This window comes from Anarhichas minor, unplaced genomic scaffold (genome assembly GCF_050575085.1).
Source record: "Anarhichas minor isolate MPS153535 unplaced genomic scaffold, ASM5057508v1 ptg000027l, whole genome shotgun sequence".
NCBI classification, from domain to species: Eukaryota; Metazoa; Chordata; class Actinopteri; order Perciformes; family Anarhichadidae; genus Anarhichas; species Anarhichas minor.
Window position 1 is genome coordinate 2,833,787 of NW_027466473.1, and position 21,002 is coordinate 2,854,788.

Below are 21,002 nucleotides of genomic sequence, written 5' to 3' on the forward strand. Positions count from 1 at the left end.
TTGCTGTGAGAAATCAAAACAACGAGTGTAACCCAGAGATATGCCCATAGACTAGGTGTAACCGGCAAAAATCCATAAACCAACCTCCACAATGCCGAGGAGGGATCGTAATTATCTGTAAACTCATATCTCATATTCATAACCTACTGTATTGCCTTTGAACAAGCCCTGTAAAGATAGAAGTCAAGTATTAAATGCATTATAAGGAAACAAAGGTTGAATATCCTGTAAACATTTAGATTTGGCTGCAAAACATATACTCCTGTTTCTAAAGCATTTAAAAGCGAACTGACCTTCTTTGTATAATCCCTAGACATGTGGATAGTGGGATCACACGCGCCAACTTACAACAATTCAGAGGTGCTGCGACCACGCGCCGGCTGTGATTACGTCATTTTCTGGCGAGCGTTCACAGTGTTCACGTTCCCATTGTCCACATGGAGGGAAGAATGTGACCTCCATGAATTGGAGCTGCTAGTAAAAAGCATGGCATGCTTCATTAGAGTAATGTGGTACATTTTCTGGCTTCTTGATACAATGAGAATCATGATTTGGTGTTTGCCAAGAATTGAAACAGGATTCTCTCACAGCAACGTTAGAAAAGCAACAGGCTAGGCTCTCTCTGCGTTGACCCAACCTGACCCCACAGATCTAATTATCAGCACTCATTCCAAATATGCAACTCTTAATTAAACACAGTCGTTGACCTTCAGAAATGAGATTGCAGCCCTGTCAAGTCTGAATGGCGAAGGGACATTATGCACCTCAGTATTGTACAATACTTTTGTGGGATAATCATGCTCATGCAGACATGCCGTTTTGGAAATAAAGTTTCCATAGTGTTTGTGCTAGTTTGTGTGTTATATAAAGGATATATGATAAAGACACCTTGGCAAGATAAGGAGGGCTGTCAAACTTACCCTCACAGTAGTTCTATAGACTCCTCCCACCACCTTGCTCAGTTGAGAGTAACTCATAGACTGTACTACTCCTGTACTACTCTTAGTTTTTCACAATTTGCCCAAAATGCAAATCAGCAGAGTTCACTTTGGCCCACCTCTCCTGTTCTTGCCCCACGCTAAACCAGTTTGTGTCTGATATTAGTGAGTTATTTTTCTAATGTACATAATTGTGATTTTACACCAGACCCATTCACTGCCATTTGGGGTGTTACCCAACACTGTTAACTCTATCTTATTTGCATCAAAATATAATAGAATATGGCATTACTCGATTAAATGTGACAACCAATTCTGTCTTGTATATAGTATTGGCTAAACTGTTTGCCTGTATATGTATGTATTTATATATGTGTGAGTGTGTATATACAGTATAGATGTATATGTACTGTATATATTTAATATATTTTTCTCTGTCAAGGACACATACTGTAGATATCTATTTATTGGCTAACTGTTTTGCTATCATCACATTGCTTTATATTCTGTAAGAGCATGTCTCAGAGATTTGGTGACTTTTGACAATGGTTAACTTCTATTTTGGCATTTTCGTATTGCTTTTTGTTCCAATTCAGAAAGGAAAAAAAATGCAAATGTTCTTGTCAGTGTCCAGGTGTATCTGGAGACCAAACCCCCCTCTGGACAGGGTTCTTGGTTCCTTCCAGCGCTACATACCAGCCTAGCACAGTTATATACAGTCCGTGTACAGCAGCCAGTTCAGGATGTCAGGTGTGAAAAAGCAATTTAAAGTTTCACCATGAAAACAGTTTACTGAACTCCATCCATCCATCCATCCATTTTCATCCTCTTATCCGGGGCCGGGTCGCGGGGGGGGGGGGGGGGGGGGGGGGGGGCAGCAGGCTGAGAGCAAAGCATTCCAGGCATCCCTCTCCCCAGCTACGTTTTCCAGCCCTTCCAAGGGAACCCCGAGGTGTTCCCAGGCCAGGCGAGATATATAACCTCACAGCCAGAACACGTTAATGTTTATTGGACTGAATCTGGTAATTCAGAAATGACACCCCCCACAGTTAGAGTGACCTTAGAATGCCAGTGGGTGCACGTGGTAGTCTGAGATTACTCTCAGTGAGGGCGTTTTTCTGTAATGAATGCATGAAGTAGGTTATCTTTTTACCAATATGTACTGGGTTATCGTTACACCTTTAACTTATATTTGGTTTGAACTAGTTTGGCTTCCATTAGAAGACTCGTAGTAACTTGTATCGCTTCAAAAAGAATCATTGCTTCTAACACAATAACAGCAATGAGAGGGTTAAGGGAAACACAACTCCTTCCTTCAAAGTGTTTTGTCGCAGAAGAATCTTTGATGACCAAGCGTAACAAAAATAATATTTAATATTTATTTGATGTTAAATATTTATTTGAAGTAATTTCTTTCTTCTTCTGTGATGTGTGACACAGATAAGTAGATCATTCATATTAATATTCCACTTTCTTTCAGTGTGAAATCTTCACTGCAGTCATGCCCTGCTGCGCTCTCGCCACTGTGAAGGACACACACTGTGGTACTTAAGATGAGTACGCAGCCTTTGCCCTTCTGTCTCCTCAACACTGCTCATTTTCAAATGGCAATCAGCAGACCAAGGATAGATCGGTGGAGGGCCTCTGACCCTGACATCTGACCTGGTTGACCAAATTAAGATGGCAGATGGGTGAAAACCTGATGAACGAACTGGTTTAATGAAAGTCAGTCAGAAAGGGATCTTTTTTGTGTATCGGGCCTGAACATCTCATGTTAAATGGTTCGCTAGGAAATACGCTTTATTCACACAGTTTTGAGGCCAAGAAACTTTTTAAGAGATTTAGCAGTGGAGTTAGTTAACCTTGTCCAGAGTCAGTCCTTTCCCCCACTTCCAAGCTCGCCTTAAGTGATGGGCCTCTCATAGCAGCCAATTAGGCTGTGTCATTCCTCGAGGTGCACGGGCCCGTTTGATAGATCATGCACCACAAGCATGTGGAGGGAGAGGCAGCCAAGCATGCTCTTAGGTCAGCTCCATCCAACATACACCAACCCCCACTATCAGTCAGCCAAGGCTGTGTGATCAATGGGGAGGAAACTGTGTAGCTATTATTTATAGGATCACCACACCATTAGACCCAACTATCCACTTAGCCTTTGCCACTGACTGTTTCTGTGTGCCAGATGAGAGAGACTTGGAGATTGAGGACCGCTACCCAGCCCATATTGTAGGAATCATTCTTTCCATTTATCTCCATCCACACTGAATTGACTCTGGGCTCCAGTGCCCATGATACAGCCAGCACCTGGATTTTCAGGCAGGTAATAGCACAACATTTGCAAACCACACTCAGTGATGTAGAACGTCTTTGTACACCCAAAATAATGCGCACATGTTGACTGCTTACAATTTTTTAAGATATTTCATTTTTTGCAATGCTGTTTGTAAATTGCATCATTATAAGTAAGGTTGAGAAACTTAAGAAATGTGGACTCAAGAAACCTGAAATAAACATAGCACAATATTTAATTGTTTTCTGTAATACTACATATATTATATAATATACAACATACATATAATATAATGTATAGTAAATACTCTACTGTACTATAAAATAGCTAATTAAATGTACCATTGCATTTGTAGAGCATTTGTGAAATAGCAAAAGGAAAAAGACAGGCACACAGATGGAATGTGATGGTGACCTTCATTAGTACACGCTGGAGGCCTTTATGAATGAACTTCTGCTGGCCTCAGTGTGCTGAAGCTCTCCTCTCATTTAGGATTTTCACTTGACCTTGGCAAACACAACAGCCTTTTTTCTTTTTTTTAATAAAATAAAAGAGGGCATTTGATTATTTGTTCCTATTTTCTTTGTGTTGTGCCACTTCTGTGCATCTATACATTATGGAAAAGACCCGGTTATTCCCCTTTCCTGCTCCTGATGAACTGCTATAGCTAGCAAGCTACCGGCTGACCCCTCCGTTGGGCTAGCACAAGTCAGTCACAAGTGGGCCATTTCTTACATAGATAGCATCAGACCAGTTCCATGCAAATTTTATTTTCTGCGAATCACCAAATTTTTCCACGATTTGGTGATTCATTCATATTAATAAAAGCATAATAATTATAGTACAAAACAGAATTGCAACCCATTGTGAGTGTGAGTCTGACTGCACAGTAATAACCTCAGCACGATACAGATTGTCATACACACCCATGTTACCACTCACACATTAAAACTGATAACATTTATTATAATAATTCAATCTTTATTCATAGAGGACTTTTCAAGTGCTTTCCAAGGAAATTAAAAACACAAGAAATAGAATAGGTACAAAATAAAACATATGCATGTACAGTATGTATATCCAAACACATCCATATGCATATAGTATATCCACATATACTGTACACACACACATACAATAGATATATTATTGAGAAGTAAACATGTTTAAATTGTGTCAAAACCTTCCACCCTAAACACTGCTAAATAAAGTGTTTCAGAAGTGCAGGTACAGTTCTCATATCCCCTTATTTCCTGATTACAAATAGAGATTGAGTGCACTATACTTTTCCTGGAGGGATTGTGCCGCAAACATGCTGTAAGAGGTAAATGTGAGTGCAATAGGGCGACCGTGGCTAAGTCAGATCAGAGGATCGGCGGTTCGATCCCTGGCTCCGGCTCCACTAGTCGCATGTCGATGTGTCCTTGAGCAAGACACTTAACCCCAAAATTGTGATAGAATCTGAATTGTAAGTCGCTTTGGTTAAAAGCGTCTGCTAAATGACTGTGATGTAATGTACTTGAGTGTACATAACCTCTTAAGGAGCACGTCTAGGCTGGAAGTGCCCCAGTCTTCACTTGAGAAAATGATTGTTTGTTGTAAGCAGATGCATCATCTCTTATCTTTCTATGTTCCTAATGGCACCTTTTCATTATTTAGGATGATTGAATCCGAGCTGGAGTCTCGACTAAAGCTCATATTCAGATATTTCTCTGTCTTTGCTGCTCAGACCACCATAGAGTACCAATATGTCTTTTGAGTGCAACATGATGTCACACATTGGAATACAGCTTGGTTCAATTTCCTTCTGCATCTGTGTAGTACTGATGGTGTGGAGCTGACCAAAACTGCCCAACAAACGAGTTAGTGTCAAGTTCATTTCATTGCAAACCCTGCCCATGCTCTAGTCTAAATGTTTAATGCCAGGATGTACCTTGTCTTTTCAATGTCAGGTCACCTCAGCATGTGGTCTGGCTGATGGGATCCCAAAGCGAGCAACATCTGATCTCAGAGTGTACACACTTGACAGTTGGGATCAGATCTCGTGAACCCATGGCCTAACCGATGTATCATAACTACTTGATTCAGACAGTAGTAGCCTTTGCACCTCCTGCCCATCAACCTAATGTTGAACATTCCCATGTCATACTGCTTCATTTCCATACCATTCATACATTTATAATGTAGAATTATTTACAATAATAACTTGATAAAGTCATTGTTCTTCTGTTCTGAGAGCGGAGGACAGAACTACAGAGTCATCGGCAGCAGTCACATTTGAGCTGGATGATATTTGGCATGTGCTCTTGACAAACGACCCGGTCTATGAGGAAACTTTGGAGGTCTACAATGCCCCAGCGTGACAAGTGAGCTGCACTAAGCTTCATTTTTTTCCCCAGCCATACAACCCTCCTTGAACTGTGTGACATACGTTGATGAGAGGCCAGTGGGTATTATTTGCCAAAGGCACCTTCATTCGTATGTGTCTGTGCAGCTGTCCAGAGTCTGATGATTTAGAGCTAAAGCGTTCATCTGACTGTTTTTTCCCTCTGTGTCTGGATTCAGAGCATAGCAATTTATATTTTTTTCAATTATTTACAGTTTTCAGACCAGTTTGTTTTGAGTTCTATCGAGGTTTTAAAGCTGAATTACACAAATATGCATGTTTGGCTGCTGTCAACTGGTCCAGTAGGAAAAGAGAGAGACAACAGTTTATTTTGACACGTGACGGTACAAAAGCAAGTATTCTGCGCTTGGGATAGTTTTATCACCTCAAAGCAACAAAACTACTTTTGGAACAAACGGTGTATCTTCTGTGTTATAGTTGTCAACATGGGCTGTTGCTCACATGGCTAGATAAATGAAGATAAATGGATCATGGCTTCAGATGTGTACGGTTTATTTGTAGCAATGAAGAAATTCATTTTTGTAAACTCGATTTTGGGTATTGGTACAGGAAACTCAGCATGGTGTATTTGTAGTTCAATGGGTGTTCATTTTCTTTTGACATCACGTCTCCAAATGCTATTAATTGCTCCTGTGTTGTTCCTTTACTGAAATCTGATTTTCCTCACTTCCTGGTTTGGTTCGGGGCTCTGGGTTTGACAACAGTTTGGCACCGTTTTGTCACACAAAAGAAGGCCTAAATATGGAAAACTCTTCTCCCCTGAGTGTTTCCTGTGAAGTGTGACTGACAGTCAGCAACCTCTTCCGTGATGGCAGGAGGGAACTTCCAGACTCCTGGGAAGTGTTGGACAGTGCAGTATTATTGACAAAGACATATGTTTGTGTGCGGTGCAGATTTCCGCACAAGTGGATTCAAAAGAAACTGGCATTGCACTAAATGCACATTTGCATGCACTTAAGTAGCTGTGTTACAGTTGATTTTCTCCAGTTAGCTGATTTTCTTAAAAGTCATGTAAATGAGAAACCTGGTTTGCATAATCAGGGGAGGGGATCAGAGAAGCCTGATCTCCACAGGATGTACATAGTTTACTGGTTACCTCATCAGCTTTCTACAAGTACGCATGTGCAACATCTCAGACGGAGAAAGTAACAGCATATTTACATGAAGTGATCTCTACTGTATTTGAAATAATTCATCCAAAGTGAATGGACACTGTGTGTGATCTAGAAGTCTAAAGAGTCCGTTTCTACAGCTGAATGTTTGGCTAATGTAAGACGTGTACACTTTTGCTCTATAAAGAACGTATATTTCCTGTCACTACACACATTATTTTGGGTGTCAGGGAAAAATCGGATTAATTCAATTACATTTTTCAATTCAATTTTATTTGTTCTGCCCAATATCACAATGCATCAGAGGGCTTTACAATCTGCACATACAACATCCTCTGTCCTTGCTGCATTTATACCAAGTCAACACATTGTCACTCCCAACTCGTCAAACACTGAAGCCTGGTCAGTGGCCCTACGCTTCAAACTGTGACACTCTCGGTTCACCTCTAGTGCCACTTGTGGACTTGACAGCGACGTTATGTAATACTAATATTATTATTACAGTATAAAATAAACTTCCGTCTTCATAGGAAGTTAAAGTGATGCAACAAAAATGGAAACTAGTGTAGCGTGAACGGTTCCTGCCCCGGGGAAAGCGGGGCAGGTTTGCGCACCTAACACGGTGGTAACTCCGTCGGCTGTCCCACCTGCGAGGATTAGGTTCCTCTTGGAGGTGTCAGATCAATACCTTCGGTCTTTTATCTCACCCCGTAGCTGAGTCGTTAGGATTTCGGAATTATTGTCTTTGTGAAAGTCTTGTACGGCTAAGCCCTAGGCGCTCTCAGTAGGATGTAACCCTAACACCCAGTGTGAATAGTTATGTACATCGTCTATACTTTACTGTTGCCTATTGTGAACATCTCACCATTTATGACGCACATAACACTGCCAAGTCTTCACCCAGGGAACTTACCTTAAGCTCCTCTGGTAGCTTCTGTCGTCACATCTGGGTCACATGGTTAACGGACAGGGGAAGAGGGGTAAGTTGCTCTAAAAACCAGAGTACTTGGTTTGGTTTCAGCCACTTACAAATGGTAAGGCCGTGGTTTTATTAAAGTTTTTCATACAACAATTTCAATTCAATGAAACGGTCTTAGTGCTATAAGAACTAATTCTAACACTCCTACTGTAATAGGTATTTTCTATTCAGCTTTCGCTGATTTGCTGAAGGAATAAATTCCAGCTTCTATTCTGGATGGTCTCCCCTCCTCTCTCTCTGACATTGCTGCTTTTTCCAGGCTCTATCTTTCCTCTGATAGCAGAAGCTTCTTCTATTCCCCACCTCTGAGGGGTAAGACAGCAGAAGGGTCTTCTTGTCCTCACTTCTTAGGGGGTAAGACCCCAAAGGGTCTATTCAAGAAGTCTGTCCCATTCTCTTGTTGGGGAAAAAGCCCAAACTCACAGCTGGCACCTCCTTCAGGTTCCTGAGTCACTCACACATGAGTCCTCCTTTTAGAGCTGAAACAGAATGTAACTGGTTTGATGCTGTTCAGAAGAGGAAGAATTGTATAGGTCAGGAGTGACTATTTTATACAAGGCATCTATGCAGTTTATATGGTTAATCACATCTATCAAACACAGTTTATATGTTTAATGGTTATACTTTGAATCAAAAAGGTTACAGGTTATAATAGTTGTACTTTTATGCTTTCATACTTTTCTAAGATCTTTCAACACTAGTTAGGTTTAGGGAAAGAGCGTTGTCAACTGGACTAAAGACTGACATAACTAGCGAGTGACTATTATCTTACAAGACTCACGCAAGCGCCAGGCTTTGAAGTTCATTTTACATCGTGACCAAAACGTGGAATTACAAATTCATGGTGCCAATAACAACCTCTGCCATGTGGTTGTTACTGTGGTTGTCATTGATTTTATTTGCATCTAACTATGACGCTAGTTATAAACCCTAACCCAAAGTCTCGCAAGAAAAGTGTGAATAAACTTCTACAGATACAGAAGAAATGTGATTCTAAATCTAAAAGTTTTCTACACCATAAACATAAAAGATCAAAACTTACAAACTTTGAGGTAGAATTCAGACTACTCACTATAAAAGAGTGACAATCAAAATACACCAATTCATGTGTTTTTTTAGTGTAGTTTTCAGTACGTATAAATGAACATGACTTTGTCCCTAAGCTATGAACCAAAGAACAAAGTCCTCTGATACTAAAGTTTTGAACTGAAAGAATGGATGAAAGGCAATTTAGAAGTTATAAAATCCTATTGGACATTGTCTACTGTACATTATATTAACTGCCTTTGCAGCAAGAGGATGTTTTTTTCTCGACGACATTGTGAGTCTTTGTCTCACGTCTCCCATTTGAAGTTGTGTTTCTGTTCATCAGACAAGACGAGCTATCCGAGAGATAAGCATCGCAGAAATGTGGCCAGAGTGGGCTGATAAATGAGTGATTTCTGTACATGGGCCGGCTACTCGCTCAATCTCCCGAGACTGGAAAATGTCTTTGACGTTTAAGCCATTAGCAAACTTAATACTTTAAATGAGCCCCTTTAATTTTCTGTAGTTTCGTTGCGGGGGGGGGGGGGCATGGGAGCGCAGGAGTCCTCCGGTCTGTGGCGTCTGATTTATTGCCTTTACTGTATGCTGTGCGAAAGCGTTTACATAAAACGAGTGGAAGTGCTCCAGCAGATTTGGCCTGATGTGTGGAGCTGTGAGTGTGTTAATATTATTCACAGGGGGGCTTTCATCCCCAGCTTAGCTTTGTGTCCAGCTCAATTAAGCAAAGCTCATACACTTTCTCAGACACTGAGCCTCGATTATCATCAGAGGAGCTGCTGGCCACGTCCCACCAGCTGCTGTCCTCGCTCTCTTTTAGGTTAGTGGAGACGGACGTGGTGGGGGTGTAACTGGTCTATTTTCATGTCAGTTTAGGGCACAGCGGGAAACACCGGGTGCCTGTGTGTGGATATTTCTTGACCATGTCAATTGCTCTGAGGCCACTGAATCTCCTTCTGGAACTCCCCCATCTTCTACTCCCCAAACAAGTGTTTCCTCCTTTTATTCCCCCTCCCCCCCCCTCCCAGGACAAGAACAAGCAGAATGTGCTTCTGCCACATGATCCATGAGAGACCACTTCAAGCTGTGGGGAGATAAACTGCAGCAGCGACATGGTCATGGTGGAATTATGAAACAACAATGTTCCCCTGGGCACGAATAGACTCCTAAAATCTGCGTCCCGTACAACCGTCCGTCTATTCGTTTTTATTTTTTTAACTCAAACGTTTTCAACACACACGTCAACAAAATATTTCACGACATTAACAAAAAAACAAGAGCTTTTAGAGACCATGTCCAATAATTGTGCATACCTTTCTGTAACTGTACCTCTATTTGTATTAATCTTTCCTCTCCCTCTCTTCTTTTTATATTTACCTTTTGTTCAGCAGTATAGGACATTGTTATAAAAGAGCCAACTCACTCTGTATAAATAACGCTTAAAAGTGGAAATTAGCTCACAAAAGTGTATCTGTCAAGAAGATGATAACAGACTTGCATCATCTGCAATTTAAATAACATGTCTGTATTTGTTCAAAGGGCGGGTCCAAATCACAATACTGATATAAGACAATGCATTTGTTCCAGCTCAGGCTCAGCACTAAGACTTGCAGTGTTGGTGTGCAGGTGACACTACACTACGAAACAAAGCAGGTTATTATCTCACACTGTTTGCAATAATTGAATATGCAAACAGTATAGGCATTTTGTCTTATAGGCCATTGCATGATGTAGCCACTTCATAAGAAAAACAGGATTAATAGTTCTGTTGAATTCATCATGGTTTTATCAAAATAAACAAAAATCACACCTCACGTGGATGCTTTAACAGGCAGAGGTGGGCCACGGAAAGATGATATCCAGTTGCACTATGGGAAATGTAAAATCCAGAGCTTCTGGAGCTTCACCCATAAAAGTCAGACTGTGCTTTTTAATATATTTATTTATTTCTAAATGACTCAAAAATCCTTCAGCTTTAAGTAAATCCAACACTTAATTGATAGAGTATTTACTAGCTTAGTACTTAGTAGCTTACTCTACTGTCAGGAGTACATAGAATATAAAAACATTGTGATGTCATCATGTATAAAGACTTTGCTTACTGTAGGGTTTGCTTGGCCCCACAAAATGTTACAATATATGAAGGAATCAGAATGCATGAAACTGTTTTATTGTGCAAACTGCAACGTAGTAAAAACAGAACTTAAAAATGAATAGATATGCCAACAACTTGAACATGGCTTCCTTTTCAAAACAAAATATTTTAAGATAGTTGTATAAACACTATAAACTGACCTAAAACACTCAAAGTATTTAAGTATTCAAAGAGATATTTCTCAAATGTCAAAGTAAGAAACAAGCCTAATATTAATTCACATTATCCTGCCAAGGTGTTCAAGAATTAAAATGGCTGTTGCTCAGTTACAATTCCCTTGGTTCTCCATTTAACAAATAAAACATTCCAAATTTTTATTAGCATTAATATCAGAAAAGTGGGCGACTGTACGTAGCTCCGCTTCCAGCTTGCTTCGGTGTTGTTCCTATAATGTTGGGATAGCAGTTTGGCTGAAGTATTGTCGCCCCGGTAAGACGTACCTTGAATCCAGTGTTTTAATCATTGCTCTGAGTCTTTCTCGACTGTCTGTAGCGGGACCATGTCCTTGCATAGATGGATCGTTATTGCGTTCGTAATGTCGCTCCACCAGTTGCTTTTCTTGTCATATGCAGTGCTTCGAGCAAATGCCTCTTCAAGCGATGTCTGACCCTTCGGCTTCACTCGCGCCAACGTTACTGATTGACGGCCTCGAATCCGACGGCCGTCATCACACTCTTGGTATTCCAACTCATGTTTTCTGCTGAGGTGATGGAGTAAGTTGCTCGTGTTACCACCAGCGGCAACAACAGTGGCTCGACAAACTTTGCAATATATAGTCTTTTGGTCTACGTCGGATTTTTTAAAACCAAAACACTTCCAAACAGCAGACCCAGCTCCTCTCTTGGGCACAGACTCTATCGGTGCATCTCCGGTCTGTCTTTGTTCATCCTGCATCGCTCTGTTCTGTTCTTTAATGTAATGTTAATGTAACGTTACTGTAGCGTTAATGTAACGTTACATTAACGTTACTGTAACATTAATGTAACGTTACTGTAACGTTAATGTAACGTTACAGTAACGCTACAGTAGTGTAGCGACGGAGCCTCTCCCAGCTGTTAGCAGACTGTTGTGCTAGCGGGCTAGCTAGCGAGTTGTACCCAGCATGCCGTTCGGCGGTGTAATTTTATAAATGTACAATTATTAGTGTTACAAATTGTTTATGTGTCACAAACTGTTGTGTCGTGGTGTTTTGCCCTGTTAAAGAGCGTTAGATGTGAGTTATTAATTGTTGTGTTATAAAGTTATAACCGGGGTCCCTCTCAATACACTCAACACAACTAGCTCCGACTGTAGCGCTCTTTGCGGCGAACATTATATTTAGCTGCCTGTTGAAGTGTGACAGCAGTTTCGGCTATGCACCAGTATGACGGTGTATGAAAAATTAATGTGGGAAATTAAAACCGGTATATACCGGATGAACCGGTATACCGCCCAGCACTAGAGAGAGGATTATTCAAATACTGGACATGCAAACATTACTCGTACCTGGGATCCTGGTAGTTGGTCCTCTGCCTGCGCCAATCAATTGGAACCTTTTATTAAAAAGTGTTGCAACTGCCTAAAATTTGCATCACCACCGGTAAAAATGGTTTTTATTTGAAATAATCACGCCTCCGGTTTGTTAAGATCCTGCAATCAGACCAAAACTGCTGCCAGAAATATCACATGTCATCAGAAAAGAAAATGACCAACTCTGTGATTTTGACTGACCTTGCAGCAGTTTTAACTGTGTGTTTAATCAACCAGCAGCATAGATGAGCAATCCAAGAATGAATGTTTGTGACGATGCCAATGATTAATACTGAAGCAATAATGTGCTGAAGCAAGCTCAGCTCAGATATCATTTAAAATAAATCCATGTCAGTAAAAGGGGGGCTGATTTTAAAATGTTTGGTATAACACAGACATTCAAAAGACATTTTGATTACTTTGTTTATACATCTTAATCATTTTGCATTGTGAGTAGGGTGGGCGTATAAGCCGCTCTGTTTTCAGCCATTGCTATAAGCTCTTCTGAAACTCATTTATTCGTTTCCAGTTTGAGCAGTTTGGTGCACTTTTGTTAGTTTTTTCCTAATTTATCTAAATAAACTGAGATCAAGAAGACAAAGAAAAGGTTAACCTGATTGTCATTTGTCATTCCCTCCATCTGTGTTTTGTTTTTTTTGGAAGGTGGTTCAGATGCCCTCAGTCTGAAACAAAGTCGTCCTCATTCATTCCCTGAGCCAACGCTCAGCTAAAGAGATGGGCGACAAGCCAGGAGAGTTAAAGCAATCTTTTTAATGTATCTCACACTGCGCGTCCTTCACACAGTGTTATGATATAATTCACTTTAGCTCCGCTACTTCATACTGTACAGTATACAGGACGTCATCTTATTATAAGGATTCAAGGATCATTTATCGTCATTGTGCAGCACAGGGATGCACAAAGAAATGCATCTGTAACCCTTGTCAACTAATGCAAGATGGAAAGCAACAGATTGACACGGTCTATTGATTAAATATAGAATTTAAAATGTTGATGAGCTGGTCATACTGGGCAATATGGATGCACATCTCTCACTAAATAATAACCAGCAAAGCCAAGTATAAATAGTATTTTATATTAGAAAATGTATGAAAGGAATTCTAGAAGAGGCGGTTTGAATGGCCCGATGCAGCTGATAAAAGGAATAAAAGCATTGTTATCTATAATGTACAGGTGCTATGCAGCCATAGCTATAGACTTATGTTGACATTGTTTAGCCAGAGGCTCATTGTACGATGTTATGAGCACTAGCTACCCGACAGCAGAGCCACAGCTCAGTGTTATATTTGATTATTTTCTACAATTTCTAATTCAATGTTAATATTCACGTATCAGAAATATCCCTCTTAATAAATGTGTGCACCTCATTCTACAGCAGATAGGTCTATTTGCTCTTAGACTGACGGAGCAAAGTGGTTTAAAGGAGGAGGATTGTAGGGAGCACTGGGGTGTCAGGTGTGACTGTGTGGCAACGTTAATGCTTTACATGGCTCAGGGCTCAGGGGTCAGGACCGACTCACTACGCTACTGAGTCTCTCTCCGTCTACATGTGCATGTGTTCCGTAGGAGGAATAGAGCATGTGCATGTGTTGATATGAGTAAAGTCATTCCTGAGAGCTGGCCTGCCTGTACCTCCGTAGAAGCAGCTACATGAAGCCTGCAGGTGATCATTTTTGTGATTTGTGGTGTTAACTGTGTAAAAGAGACTTTTGCTCCATGACTTTAGCCTTTGAGGCACTGGAAACATAAGTACCTCGTCAAGATGGTACCAGGCCTACAGAGTAACGCTGCTTTAGCAGGTAGCCTTGTAAACGTACGGTTTTCAGGTATCACCAGTCTAAAGTCCTGTCAGCTGAATACTAAGGAGTCAGGCTCAGTGATTACTCTCCCCTCAAACTGCTTTTACTAATGACGTGTCCATTAACCATCTCCCACCCCGTGATGCATGTCAAGGCGCTGTCATAATGTGTCGAGCATGTCCCGGTGACAATACCACCGTGGTGCTTCAAGATGCCGCAAGCAGATTAATCCTCCCACATGTTACACAGAGACAAGTATGTTGACACAGAGATGTTTCTCTAATGAATGCATGGATTGGGTTAATTAATGTCCCCATCAGCATAGCTGAGGCTTAATATATCATTGTGATTATGGGGAGACATTAGGCAGCTCAAGTGGCTCTTTTTCCATCAGGTCATGACAGCGCTTGTTTATCCGCTTTGTTCAACACAGAGATGGGAAACATGAATACGTACTCGTAGCATGGGGGGCATGCATATTAATCTCTGCTGTAAACATTCATCTGCTTTCCATGTGACAATATTTGCCTTCAGAAGATCATGAAAGAAGTGGATTTGAGTCAGAACTGTTATCTATGAACTATGCAATACTTCACAGTCAGGGTCATGTGGCCTTTTTAGACATCATTCTTGCAAAGTGCTGGTTGTTGCTGAATGTGATTCCATGTGAGTAGCTGCTACATAAAACCTGCTGTATCATGAAGAGAACATGTAGTCATTCTCTTGAGGTGCGTTACAGTAAGATTTAGTGTACTTCTATTTTTACTGAGTTCCTCCTTTTAAAGACATCAACATAATAAAAGAGGTTTGTTTGCTGTTATTTAGGATTTATAGTGCACTGGTTGGTAACCTTTCTCAAATTATGAAGTTTGATTCAAGGATTTTATGGCTGCATGAATCACTTGTTCATCTTTTATGTCGACGGAGATGGATTCATCAACATCGTTCAGCTCAGATGTTCATTAGAGATATGAAACGTTTTAATTCCTGTGTATTCCAGACCCAGTGTGGAATATTCTAAGCATTACTGGAGACCACTTAATACATCACCTTCTCATTCAATTCAGTGTAGCATACAGTTAAAAGTCGCACCTTCCACATTTATGAAATATTTAGAGTCGAGCATTTGCAGTGGTGTAACCCCATCCATTACTGTCGGTTTACCCTGAAACGATGTGTAAAATCTGGCAAAACTGCAGCATGGCAACATTTAACACACATTATTATTAATGTTATTATAAAGTAATCAAATATAGCACACATTTAACACACTAGCAACAAAGCAACTCATATAAAATGAGGTAAATCTTTTCACAGACCATTCTACCCTATATTCAAATCTGTATTCTTTACATCCTAGGTCAAATGAAATCATAAAACATTCAATAAACAACATTATATATCATCCCTTCACATTTCATTCTCCAATGTAATAAAGCTTCAGGACTTCACATCCAAAAGCCAAAACTGTCTGATGTGCTTTGGCAGGTCATTGGAATGGAAACAGGCTGTGAGACATCTGACATGTTGCTGACATCAAGCACCAAAGTTTGGGCTTGAGTTGCGGGCAGAACCCTTGCTGTGTTGTCCGTCCCTGGATCTCAGTCCTGGTCCTTATGACCCAGAGTGACCCATGACACAATCCTAATAACAACACACACAAATATTTCAATATCGACTTTACACTGACTAACATTTGGATGTTTTTATTAGTCATTTGCTCTGTTTTATTGTTGCCTTCATTAACATCAGTGATTGCTCTTATTCACAGAATGTAATGTGAAGGCCTTTATCTGTCTGTCTGTCATCCATCCATCTCTCTATCCATCCATCCATGTATCCATCTATATCACATTTTGTTGGTGTCAGTTAAAGCACTAAAATATACACAGTTAATGCATCTAAATCCTTGCGTATGATAAATGATTGAGAGACTGGAGATATGACTTCACAGTCAGACATTAAAGCTGTGAAGTCATGTGTCACCATCTGGAGCTTGAATTCTCACAATTTGATCTCAACTGTATTTTTTTACAAACGATGCCTGTTTTTCAATGGTGCACCACATACACATGTAAATGCCGCTCACTTGAAGCCTGTTTGACAGCATGTTCCTATGAGAGCGTGCTTTATGCATCATCAAATGATGCCGTGTGGTCAGTGGGTGTTAAAGGATGGAGTGACACTTCCGGCAACTATCAGGTGCAGAGAAGTGGCACATGACTAGTTGTTGACGAGCTCTGTAAGTCTTGGTACAGGCCAAAAGACAGCAGAACAAAATCATCCAGGACAGGTGGGATGCAAAGTCTCCTTTTTCTGAGCTCCTAAAACACACAGAATGCCATATTTAAAAAAGCATTTATGTCTTTGTTTAAGAGTAATCTGATCATTTAGACCCCAAATACAGACACATTGACCTTTTGTTTTATCTTCTGAAATGATCAAAAGAGTTATAATTTCCATCACCCTCTTTGTATTTTGTCAACCGAGCTCACAGCTCATTAAGATATGCATTACATGGGAAACATTTCTTTTGGTCTAGTGTTCAAATAGCCCACTTTGATGAACATCTTCAGTTCAAGTGCACGTGAGTCATTAGCGGGTGATGTTGAAAGAGATGAGGGTTGTACTCCTGGAAGCACAGCTACCGATGACACAGCATTAAACCCTAACCCAATAGATCCAGAGTGTAAACAAAGTCTACTGGCAGCATGTAATGGTGGAGCAGCACGTGTCATGTATTTTTAATGATCCACACATTCCCGTCAGGAGGAGAGCACAGAGCTGTTTGCTTACGGTTACAGTTTCACCTCCCAATCTTACATCTCCCCTTCCCTTCCTCCTTTCATGCTTTTGAGAGGATTGACAATTTAATTTTGGATTAAATTTGGTTTGCCATCTGTGCAGAAGCGATAAGGGGAGAAAATATGCTATGTAAAATATGTATCCCTTCGCTTTTCTTCTTGCTGCTCTCTAGAGGAATTTAGCTGCTGAGGCATATCGTGTTTATAACAATAAGAGCCAAGTCAAACCAGTATTCTTTTTAATAAAGCTCTTAAAATATATATATTAATATTTAAAATATATATTCAAGAGGATCATTCCAATCAGACTTCTAGGGATGTGACAGCGATCGATTTAAAGGACCAGTGTGATTAGGAGGATTTATTGGAAGAAGTGGAATATATTATTCATAACTATGTTTTCATTACTGTACAATCATCTCGATGAATATTCACTTTAGCTTAGAATGAGTTTCATATCTACATATGGAGCAGGTTCTCTGCACCGAGTCCACCGTGTTGCACCGCCATGTTTGTACAGAAGCCCAGAAGGGACAAACCAAAAGCTGTCTGAGCCTTGTGTTTTTACTTGAAGGCAGCTGTTACTCTCCAGCACAAGTGGTTTTCAGTTGGTTGCAATCTGCGATCTCACCGCTCACCGCTCACTACATCCTACACATATGGCCGTAGATATAGAAAGTGCAGGTTGCACTGGGGCTGTAGAGAGAACGGATCTGCCAATCAAACGATAGCAGCGGGTCTGACCCGTAACGGGTTGGCTGCTTCGTACATCTGTGTTTAAAGAACTGACATTGAATAGCATTTTTTTATTTTTCATTTTATATTAAATAGTCAGTAGCCATCTATAACAAAACTATATGTGTATTCTGCATAAACTATAAAAACTATAGATAAACTCTTAAAAACTATCAACTAAACTTCATTTAAATGAATATTTTCTTATTTTCTTTGGTATTCTTTGTTGTTAGATATGTGTTGATGATTGCTTGGTAATATGTATGTTGATGTTGTGCAATGTCAAGTCTCACGTGTATTTATTATCATGTGATTAGAGGATAGGACATACGGTAGCTAGTTTAGCTGCAAAATCTGACGCGACTTGGTGTGCTTAATGGTGTGAATGTGTGTGTGTGCTTTATTCTAGTAACTAGCATGCACTGGGGCCCGTTGACACTACTTTATATAGTGTATAGTGTAAAGTATAGTGATGATTAAGCCTGCATGTAGAAGTGAATGAGTGTCTGCACATGTTTTGAGACTTTGCTATTGTAGAATGCTGTGTAAAAGTCAACACAAGAGGCACTGAAGCTGCTTCTACTCTAATTCCTCCTCTTTCCTCCTCAATTGATGACTAAAGAGCAGCAACTTCAATCTCATATCTTGTGACATCTTTCATTGAGCTCAAAGTGGCAACACTCCCACTCACATAGCATGACTCATGCGGTGCAAACACTGTGCCAGGAAACCGCCAGCTGTGTCACTGACCCTCTTAAATTAACCAAAAACCACTGAGGGCTGACCATAGCCTCGGCCTTGAAGACAGATAAGTAAGCAGGAGGGTTACTGGATCCTTTAAAAGCAACATGATCAGGATTTTGTGTTCGATATTGTTCACTAATTAATTCCTACTTTCTATTGCACTTTAGCCTGCATGTGTCAGAAGTCCAACTATCTCAGCGGTTACAATGATGCATGATAACTTCAGGACAAAGTTTCTCCCCTTTTCTAGAAATTATTTTTGAAAATATGATGCATTTTTAAAAGGAATGATGAAAATGATGGTGTCATACTTATTTTGTACTGTTGCCATGGTGAAAGAAAAGTATCCAAAGCAAACATGAGGGAAGTGGAGAATAGGTTGGGAGCATGTCGATTGTACTCATCTAGATATAATATTGAATATCAATGAAATGTGAGAATGAAAATGCACATGTACAAGTGACACAATGTAAAGAATTATCCACATGCCTTAATCTTATCTTCACAACTGTGAAACCTGACAGAGATATTCTTAAAACGTACTATTTTCAGAGAGCCTTTTAGTTTCCTTCTTTTATTTATTTTTGTTTTCTATTCTTGCCGTTGTAGTTTTTCTTTAGTAAATAGTTATATCAGTTTTCTTTAAACCTGACGTATGAATTATGTCTGTGTTCATTTAGCTGTGAATCACTTTGTAACTTGGATTTTACAAAGTGCTCTATAATAAAGTGTATTATTATCATTACATATAAACTTAAATTATAGTAGTTTCTCTCTTGAAGCTGCTGTGAGAGACCAATTATTAAATTGTTTCATTACCAAAAATACATTTGAATGATTATTTATCTTCTGTCTCAGACATTTGTCGCCCCAAACTTTACATCCATTCTCAAGATTTACATAATAAAGACAATCCTTATCCCGCTTTTTTCTGGAAATAGGGAAAGCTTGAGTTCTTTTGGACATTAAGACCCACAGTAGACCAAAGAGGTCGCGTGCTGGACCTACTCCAGGAAAAGTTTCAAGCTTCCGTTTTTACACTTGAGTGAGCATCCATGCACTTTAAGCACATGTCCTTGTAAGTGTGCACGTCATCTTAAAGAGTGACACCAAACAGTGTTTCTCTATGGAACCTGTAACCACACCCAACAGTGATGTCACTGCAGCAAGGTGAGATTTATAAAGGTTTAACAGTGGGAAATACATTTGCAGCTCACAGAAATGAATTAGCTGTAGCCATTAGAAATGAAAACCCTACTTTGAATCCACTTTGTCATAGTAAATTGATCCTTCGCCATCTCACATACACTGTGATCCATTATTTTTAAAAACCTTATTGATTACACACACACCATTCTTTTCTTCTTTCTCTAACATAGCAGCACACATGCCCTAAGGATGCCGCTGACCCTACTGCCGCCACTGAAGTGGAAGTGACTGATGCTGTAACAAAAGCTGTGACAGCGTTAATGGAGCCGAGAGTCTCTCAGCTGCAAAGTCTTCTGCTCCCGTTACATTGCCGCCATTTTAAACAGTTTCTTCTCAAATGCCCTTCTGTAGGTCAGAAAATGAGGCCACAGGAAGTTCAATGAACCCAGACGATGAACAGGCATTTGGCAGCCAATAAGCACAGGTTGTACAAAGTATGAATTTCTTCTTCCTTTGGCAGACTCCCTTGTAAGTGAGACTTGTTGTTTTTCCTGCAGCTTTGGCGGTGCTTTCTCAGCAGATGTGTTGCTCTGTGGAAGCAGTGAAAGATCAGTGACCCAGGACCTGTATCAAAGCAGCATTTTGTGATGCTGAAGCCAATCTGTTGTGATTGCAACAGTGCTCGGCGGTGCAGTCTTCTGCTCATTGTCTCAATCACTCCTGAATGTCACAAGTGTGGGCAGATTAACAACAGAAACCCGGAGACCGCTCCAGAGCTGCGTTTGCATATGTACAACAGGTTGTTACCAAGCTTTTTCAAACATTTTTAGTATTCCAAGCAAGCTGTTAAGATAATTGCTCATAGCTCACATGCTATTAATATTTCCATTTTGATGGTGTATATGATTATTTATTATAATCCCCTCCTTTTTATAACGGAATTGGGAACTGCAACTATGGTACCAATGTTGTGTCATGACCGTTATGACTTCTTTGCAAAATGCATACAATTTGGTTTTGAAGTAAAAGACAAAGTGGTGTGTCTCCCCCACTTATTGGAAGGGGATTTAAAAAATGATTATTACATTATTATGTTTTTTCAATTATAACCAGCCAACTAATCTAATCTACTTATTGCACCTGTTCCATGCAGAGTATCCTCACTCAGAGTAAAGGCCTTTACAGATTGGGGAAGTGACAAATAAATAAGATGGAAATACGTAATACTTGACTGCATCTTATATGTCGAGGAACACTTCAAAACGGAAGGAGTGGATCTGCTCTGCGCTGCCATCGTCAAGGTTTAAACGAGGAGT

The 21,002-nt window shown here is 40.1% G+C and overlaps 1 protein-coding gene across 3 annotated transcripts in view; it reads left to right on the plus strand.

Annotated features, from left to right (window-relative positions):
- Nucleotides 1-21,002, plus strand: part of ntm (neurotrimin) — a 465,347-nt gene that overhangs the window by 401,276 nt on the left and 43,069 nt on the right. The window contains exon 1 of one of the 3 annotated variants that reach the window (XM_076102228.1): nt 19,673-20,485. The exons of the other annotated variants lie outside the window; for them this stretch is intronic. Within the exon in view, the coding sequence (XP_075958343.1) occupies nt 20,334-20,485 (152 nt within the window). The 5' untranslated portion in view covers nt 19,673-20,333. Of the gene's footprint in view, nt 1-19,672; nt 20,486-21,002 lie in introns of those variants that run through there. 3 annotated transcript variants of the gene reach the window in all.